This window comes from Quercus lobata, chromosome 2 (genome assembly GCF_001633185.2).
Source record: "Quercus lobata isolate SW786 chromosome 2, ValleyOak3.0 Primary Assembly, whole genome shotgun sequence".
Lineage (NCBI taxonomy): Eukaryota > Viridiplantae > Streptophyta > Magnoliopsida > Fagales > Fagaceae > Quercus > Quercus lobata.
In genome coordinates, this window is record NC_044905.1 from 90,775,132 (window position 1) to 90,784,292 (window position 9,161).

General features: G+C 35.0%; 1 protein-coding gene across 1 annotated transcript; it reads right to left on the minus strand.

Moving 5' to 3' along the window:
• Positions 1-654: 654 nt before the first annotated feature.
• LOC115977147 (protein PHOX1-like) lies at positions 655-5,599 on the minus strand. Its single transcript, XM_031098830.1, has 3 exons — positions 2,752-5,599; positions 2,414-2,655; positions 655-1,107 (listed from the first exon to the last, which is right to left on the minus strand). Exons 1-2 carry the CDS (start codon positions 4,757-4,759, stop codon positions 2,507-2,509), a joined length of 2,157 nt encoding a protein of 718 aa, XP_030954690.1. The 5' UTR covers positions 4,760-5,599; the 3' UTR covers positions 655-1,107; positions 2,414-2,506.
• Between the last annotated feature and the right edge of the window lie 3,562 nt (positions 5,600-9,161).

Sequence of the window (9,161 nt, forward strand, 5' to 3'; positions counted from 1 at the left end):
CATTAGGACTTATACCGATCGGTTTGGATTGATTTTTCTTGTAAGTTGTTGACATTGGCGATATCTGTCCTTGTTGCACTTTACAATTTGTGGTATTCATGCTTCATACACACCTTACCCCATTTATCATAACCAATATCATTTCCTCATGTAACAAATTTATTTCTTCTCATTTAACTTCCTGGAAGTTGTGGTCTTACTTGAGACCCCTTGTGACGAGGTGTTATCTTCAGTACCTTGTGTTTCGGATGCATGTAGCATCACACTCACAACATATGGGTTTCATAGATCAACATGTTGTGAGTTTGATGTTGCATCCATTTGAATCATTTGATACTTCTGCTCTTGCTGGACGCAAATGCCATTGGCCTTTTGCCTGATGAATAAAAAAGAGAGTACCAAGCTTACAATGAGCACTGTATAATCCGGAGGCTTAATGCATATATATCAGTGCCCACCTACATCGACGACTTGGTAGTGCAGCCATCCTTTAACTGTACTCGTCCATGTAAGCATATGGTCCTTCTTCCTCTTCTAGTTAAACTTTTACAAACCATGAGGACTTGCAGGGCAAAGCATTAAACAGTGTTTTATCAGAATGTCTGTACTGTTAAACCAATCTGCAGTTAATAAAACCAGGCTAAAATTATGAAGTAACTAGCTATATGAGTTTGCAATTAAACTTAAAAAGTTTCTTTCCAATGATGGTCTTAATAATAACCAACAGGTCCATTAAATCAATACAAGGATAAGAAACCTGGAAATTCTAAGAAAACATAACTAACTATTACAAATGAAAAACTGACTCAAAATTGCAAAAACCATAAATTTCAGACTTATGGGGCATACAAATAATAACAATTGCAGCTGTTTAAATTACAAATACATATATTTTACTCACTGTCAGAAGCTACTGTAAAGGGGGAGCAATGACGTTGAACGCAGAAACTAACTAAAATGCAACTTCCTGCAACTTCATCTTATCCCCAATGTGTAAAGATGTTGGAACTTGTCTTCTTAGAAATATTGCATGCTTGGAACTCTCCTTTTTTGTTTCTAAAAAAAAGAACAAGGCTAAAGCTGAACCTTAAATAAGTAGCTAGGAACCTGCAGAACAAATAAACCAAAAGGTTACAGCCAAGCAATTGATGCTATAAAGACATCATATTGAATTTCATATCATGACATGACAAAACAAAGTTGGGGAAAAAAATCAACAAATGTAAGATATATATATATATATATTTATATACTCATTGTTTTTCTTTAATGTGGACAAATAAGATATCCTCTATCAGTTCAGCAGACTATGATATTTAGTTGAACAGCCAATACTAATACTTGAATAAATAGCAAGGGGGCAAGTGTTTAGGCGTCTCAAATTGTACCTCCTAGCCCTTCAATAACAAGGTGGAAGGCAAAGTTGTGGATTAAAGCAACCACATCCAAGGACTCAGGAAACGAGCAGTTTCTAGTGGTTCATTCATCTGAAAGCATTCACTTCAAAGGCTAGAGCTACAATGGATGCTCTGGTATTATTTAAGGGAGGTAGATAAACAAATAATATAGAACTCTATATATGAAGATGAAAGGATAGCAAGAAAACTTCTGGTGCTTTCAAACTCTCACATATTTCATTTCGACTCCCACAGGAATTGAATGAAACTTCTGGTGCTTTCAGACTCTAACATATTTCATTTTTTGACTCCCACAGGAATTGAATGATCAACATTGACTAAGTAAATGCTACGATTAGTTATAATTTACTGGTGAGACATCTGCATGAGGCTGCATGTGAAAAAGTAAATGCTAGGAGGAAAATTTTTCTATCAGTTTTGCCATGCTATTAGAATTTTGCACATGACAGAATTCAGGGGTTCTACTTTTACATAATTGTAGGTAGCACGCAAGATATCAAATTATGCAAATTGTTGCATCATACAGTGGGCAGGGATCTCATAATATTCCACATTGAGGTTGCGTTTGGATAGCTTATTTTTTGCCAACTTATTTTACTATTCAGCTTATATTTGCTATTATTCATGGGTTTCACTACATTTGTTGGTACTATTCATGAGTCTCACTGTACTATTTCAACTAACTTTTACATTTATCTAAGTACTTTCAGGAAAAAGTTTTTAGTTTCAGCAAAATAAGTGGATCCCAAACAGGTCCGTTTGGCAAAAATTATTTTTGCCAACTTATTTTACTATTCAGCTTATTTTTGCTACTATTCATAAGTCCCACTACACTTTTTAGTACTATTCATAGATCCTATTGTACTATTTTAGTTAACTTTTACCTTTATCTACAGTACTTTCAAAAAAAGTTTTCAATTTCAGCAAGATAAGCGGATCCCAAACGGACCCTGAGATTTAAGTTAAACAATGTTGTAAGTATGAATATCACATACCTCAGTATGCTAGACTATATCTTCCAGGCAATGGAGCAGTAAAAGTGAGTTATTTCACTGTTAATACTCAACAACCTATGTAACAAATGGAACTCATGCATGCTCCAAGGCATGATATATTTTTGAAACTCGCCTCCGAAACAATGGTTCCAGCCGAAATGATGGAATTTCACTCTGCCGCCTTTTAGCTTCACACATCTCATTCCATGCCTGTACTATCTCATCAATTTTGAACCCGAGACCTGTAAAGAGCAGATTATTTCTAAGAAACTTAAAACCAATTTAAAAAATAATAACAATTTCTAAAGCAAAAATTTGAATTAGTATATATATGCTACCTTCCAATGCATTATCATTTGAACAGTGGTTCTTCACCATGACGGCTATATCTGTTGGAGAAGCTCCAGCAAGTTCAAACTTCTCAACTGCAACTTCCAAACACTCATTCCATACTGGTATATCTAATTTGAATTCCACAATTGATCGCTCATAAAGCATGGTGCCCCATAAGATGTTTATCTGAGACCTCATGTTTGCAGCCTGCTCCATAGCTTCATGCAGTGATATATCTTTAAATAGCCCATCCAATCCCATCTTCTGCAACAGCGTTTCAATATTCTTAGGTTTAGAAAGTTCACTTTGGCGGTGCTCTTCTAATTCCTCCCAAATTTGCATACCTTTCTCCATGTTGTCCTCGGCATTGTTAAATAGTTGTAGAACATCTGTTGAAGGCCATGTTTGCAAATCAGCATTGTTTCCAATTGCATAATACCAAGAAAGTTTTGCCAGCTCAAACTGCTGCTGCCCTAGAGCAAGAAAGCCTTCATAGAAATCTGGTTTGATTTTCAGTGCTTCTTCATATCTCTTTCCTGCTGTTATATATTCTTTTTGTGCCCAATCATATGCAGTTTTGATCTGTGCAAGTATAGATTCTTTTGAAGCATCTTCGGTAAAATACACCCTCTTCCTTGCCCTTGACATGTGAACATTTCCCCAGTTGAACAATGCTAAAGCTGCCATCTCTTGGAACTTATCTCCTGCTATGTCGAAAAGGTCTTGTGCTTCCTCACTTGTAACTGCTTCCTCCATGACCTCGGAATAGAGCTTCATCCCAAGTTCATGAAGATCCAAGCATGTGTCAGATTCAAATCCAGCATGGTTCTTGAACAGCTGAGCAAATTGGATTACCCAGTCCTCAATGCAAGATGTCACCTCTAATTTCTTGCATTTTACCACATCACCATTTGTAGCTATATTATTACATTTTATACTATGATTCTGCACCACCTTCCCATTCAGCCTCTCAAAGAATGGATCCTTCTCAGGACTAACTTCTACTATGTACAGCCTTACAGAACCCTGTGATTCTGCTGATGCTTCAGCCCACCTCAGTTCTTCATCAGTAGTGATTGTGACCAAATCATCTTCTTGGTCCCTGTATTTGATAAGAACTGCTCTTGAGCTTGGAAACCGGTCATGGACAACCTCCCTTAGTTGCAAGAGGCTGCAATCAACCGGCAACTGAGCCCACCTTATGTCCTCCCCTAAAACCAATTTCACAGTTTTCTTAGGCACTTCTTCCTCTATGCTACTAATTTTCTCCTCCACAACCACCTTAACGTCAGCCTTCTTGTCCTCAACATTTTCTTCAGCCACCTTCTCCTCAGTTACTTCCTCAGCCTTCTTCTCCTCGGTTACTTCCTCAGCCTTCTTCTCCTCTACTTTGTTGATCTTCTTCTTTCGTTTCTTCACTTTCATTACCTTTGGTGGAGGTAAAGAACATTGTGGTTCAACATAATTCAGAGGTAATTCAATTACTGTATCATTCACCTTTAAACCTTTCTTCTCAAGTGCCTGCTTCACCCTTTCTGCAATCTCTAATGCCATGAGATTATTTGGCTCTATGTCCAATACTGTACTGACATCTCTCAGAGCCAGATCCAACCTGTTCAAAGCTTCATAACACCTTGCCCTCTTCAACAGTGCTTTACTGTACCTAGGTGTGACTTCAAGAGCCAAATTGCACTCATGGACTGCCCTGGGGTACTCACTGAGACCCATCTGCATATAGCAAGCAGCCATGTTACTCCGAAGATAGGACACATCTATATGATTTCTAGGAAGCAATTTGAGGGCTTTCTCATATTTCAACATAGCTCCTTCATGGTCTCTCTTTTGAAACAACTTGTTCCCCTCCTCCTTCAATGCTTGAGACATAGAAATGAAAACTGCTGTATCTTTATCATACCCCTTCGGGCTTTTATCGCCAATTTTGCTTTGCTTTGGACTAGCATCAGATGATGTTTCTCCTGCCTGTTTCTTTTTCTTTCCACTTTGCCTCCCCATTTGAATCCAACAAGCTTAAGTTCACAGAAATCAATAACCAATCCAAACCCAACCACCAATTCTAAATGGAACTTCCAACAAAGTAACAAAATATGTTGGAAAGAACTTCCAATTTTACTTCAAAATCAGATCCTGAGAGTATAATTCTATAACAAAATACACATTACAAATCCTAAACACATAAGAATGTCAAAAACCAAGCTCTTATACAAAAGAACCCACCAAATCCCAGAAACCAATTCCACACAAAACCTTCAATTGGGTGTCAATTGCTACAAAAGAACTTCAAAATCCTAAGTTCTTCTCTTCAAACTCAAAATGTTTTTTTGTTTTTTGTTTTTTTTGTTTTTCCTTTTGTTTAATCTCAGAAATGAATTTAATACACCATAAGCTCAAAACACAAACAAAACCAGCATTCCACTCCAAATCAGGATTTGCTACTACTTATCCAAGAATTAACAAACCCCAATTCAGATAAAGATTATAAAAAAAGCACCACTTCAACACAGCTAACAAATGACGCTTTTTTTCCAAAACAGAAATTCTTGATGTTCTTATCTTATCAGTTCAGAAAGAATCAGAGAATATGGAGAGGAAACTTATCTGGGAAAATGAAAATTCTTCTGAAGCTTGAAACTTTCCGGGAAAAAAAAAAACTCAAGAGGCAAGAAACTGCAGAGAAAGTTTGTGGGAAAATGGGATGTGAGGAATGGAAGGAAAGACCGAGCAATGGTCGTTGGTTTGGCGTTCTGTAATGTACAAATGTGTAAGATTTTCACAGCTTGACGTAAACGCCACAAAAAGCACTGAAATATCTGATTACTTTAAAATTTTCTGACTTTTTTTAGTTTGATAATATTATGGTTTTATAGTTTTAATATTACTATGGTATAATTTTTGGACAAGGAAATATTGTGGGCCCCACGTTTCCGTTGATTCCAAGTTCCTTGGGGAGGTTTTGATGAAAAGCAAAAGACATTTTATCAAATTACTATTGCCACATCCATTTGTCTGTTTATCTACTTATTATGTTATCACCTTTTCTTTTGTTTTTTTCTTTGGATTGTTTACTTGAATTAATATGTCTTCAGCTAGATTCAATTCAACTTAAACTGTTTATTAATGATTGTTAATGATATCCAAATGATCTTTGTGAAAAATATCACACCAAACATGTGACTAGTTTATATAAGAATTAATGTACATTAGTTGTGTCATTGCACCTTTCTCACATGTACTAATTTATGGGCACAATTCATCCCAAAAAATAAATAAAAAATTATGGGCACAATATCTACTATCAAATTTTTTTCCTGCCCATGATATCATACAATGTAATAAGTTGTTAACTTTTTTTTTTTAAAGGGAGAGAGAGAGAGAGAGAGAGAGAGAGAGAGAGAGAGAGAGAGAGAGAGAGAGAGAGAGAGAGAGAGAGAGAGAGTTGAACCATAGATATGAGATTTGGAATATCATTATGACTTAACTATTACTTAAATTCTAGTTTTTAGCAATTAAAGATGCTTTTATTGATGGGTTCTAATTAGCTCAACTGGTAAAAAAATTTATGGTTGAATAAAAGATCTGAAATTCAATCTTCGCCTACACCAAAAACCAATTGGTATCTTGATCTGATTATAAAAAATTATGAAAATCTTTCAATATATATACATGCTTTTACTAATTTTTTATATGTGTGTGTAGGGAGGGGAGTTTGACATATAGGAAATCTAAGGACTGAATTTGGATTGGGCCCAGTATAGGATTGAGTTTAAACCCAACAAGCTCAAACAATGAATTTATAGAGCGTTAGTGAAAGAACTAGTTTTACTCCAAAAGATGGTCCATAAAAGTTGCTGAATTATGATTGTTAAGCACAAGTAAAGTAAGAAAATTTGTCATCGGCACAACGTGAGAAGCTTATCTTATAATATATTGTTGATGAATACAGTTACAAGAGTCCACAATGTTATTGCCAAGATTTCCTGATTTTTTCCAATCCCCTCTTTTAGGCCACTTTCCCATGCTATATACTATAATTTTGGTGTCATCTCCATCATACACGTGTAGGTTAGATTTGATGAGCTCCTTCTTGTCCCATCCAACACCTCCCAGAACCATTAAATAGTAGCTATAAGGCTGCTTGGCTACTGTTCAGGTATCACTTCCACATTAATGCAGCCAGAGAGTTAGTTGGAAGGCATTTAATGTGGAGGTAGCAGCTTTTGAAGATATTTGTTGCCTCACTTTACTCACCCCTTGTCCAACGTCCAACGTCCAACTCCTAGTTGTGATGCAACTTTGAAGAAGGTTTAGGGTGATAGGACATTTTTACTGACCTCGGATCCTCGTTTCCGAGATAACTTTTCTCCTCGGACGTGTGTTGGACTTATCTTGTACTATATTTATTTTTCCCTTTATACCATTCCCATTATAACCTCATTTGGCCATTTTCGGATCAGTTAATGTCCTCGGATTGGGCCATAGGCCCAATTCGTACAGTTTTAATAATACCTCCTGGCTAACTGGACCCCACAGGAAATTTTATATGTTCACCCAAGCCTCCATTCAAAATTGGCTTGTACTCCTCTTTTTTATTTTTAAAAACTTTGAAAATTAATTTTTTTTTGTATTTTATTACAATAATTTGCTAATTGTCAGTTTTAATAAACTTTACAAAAATATTTACAACTTACTAAGATTATAAGTTGTGATTGCTTACAAGTATAACATCACTTTCAAATTTACTTACCATTAAAAAATATAATTGTTGGGGTTTTTTTTTTGGTTGGGTGGGGGGGGGGGGTCAATTCTCTTGTGTTATTAAATTAATTTGTTTAACTAATTCCCCCCCCCCTCCCCCCACCAAAAAAAAAAAAAAAAAAAATCGTATCAAATTAAAGCTTGTTACTAATCCCAACATTGAAGTATTGAAAAAACTCATACAAACAAAAATATTAAATATCATTGATCATGATCATGAGACATATAAGTACCCTCATTATAAATAAGAATCAGTTTTTCAATAGTAATGATTAAGATTGGCATAATATGAGTAAGTAGATCAATCAAGTGGTCAACGATTATTTATTAACCAAGTCATGTTAGATTCTTTAACCATTTTTATAGCTCATCATATGTATTTGATGCTTCCTTAATCATATCTAGTTACCAATTCTAGTATTAACTTATAACATTCATACATCACATATATGCTAAATTTTCTTCAATGGAAATAATGGAATTTGGGTTTTGGGGTATATGTTCTTCAAGTAAGTGAAATTTAATGGAAAACACAATCATTACAAAAGTAACTAAAGTAAATTGAGATAATTAGTCTAAAAGTAGAAACAATGAAAAATGTAGTAACTTTTTAGTCATAAGTAAGTAGAATGAGAAGAGTAAATAAAGTGTCTTTTAAGTGTAAGTTTCAAGTTCACTCTAAATGTACTTTCTCAAACTAGCTTAAACATTTATAAAACGATCATTTCATTATCCATAATAACGTGGGATAAAACCCATGAGACCCTTAAAAAAATTTATTTAACTAATTCATGTTTTATTTATCAGGGTATTAATGAGAAGGAAATAACATAAGAATCTTGTATTAACCATTCCGTGGAGAAGTAGTACAAGATAGGAAACACAAGTTGGAAAGAGTCTTGGTCACACAGCCACTTTTGTTAATATAAAAAAATCATTAAAGAAGTACAACAGGTGGGAGTGGTGATCACGAAAAGAGTAAAATAATAATTCTTACCAAGTTGCTTTTACAGTATCCACGTTCCTCGTTACCCACATCACATGTCATCCTTTTTTCTTTTAATTACTTTTATTATTTTGGGTGGACAGCCGTTGTTTCTGTTTTCTATGACCAATTTAGCTGTACATGTAAAAAATACATTGGAAGATTGTGGGACCCACTCTCATTTGTCTGCCACTAAACATGTGAAGAAAAGGTTAAAGTAAAGAAACGAAATCCTATGGTGGGGTCCTCTTTACTTCAACTGCCAACCACAAATTCACAAGCAGCTTAATTGCATACTTCACAAGTTAACCGCAGACGCCGCAGCCCTTGAATTGCATTTGCATTTAGACACGTAGATAGCCTTCTTGGTAAGCTAAAACAACAGCTAGATTTTTATCTGTCAAATCTTGGACTGTTTGCACAGCTCAATCTACGGTTCTGGGTTTGGAAAGATGAAAAGTCTTCAAGGCCATCAAATAGTTACCCTCTTGCTTTCATTTTTTTGGTTTTAAGTTGAGTCTCTTGTTTCATTTATTTTTTGAGAGAAACGATTAACTATCTATTTAAATAAAATTTTATGAAAAAAAAAAAAAATTTTGATAGTTTTTTTTTGTTTTTTATAAAAATGATATCAAAACTTTCTTAAAATAGATTGTT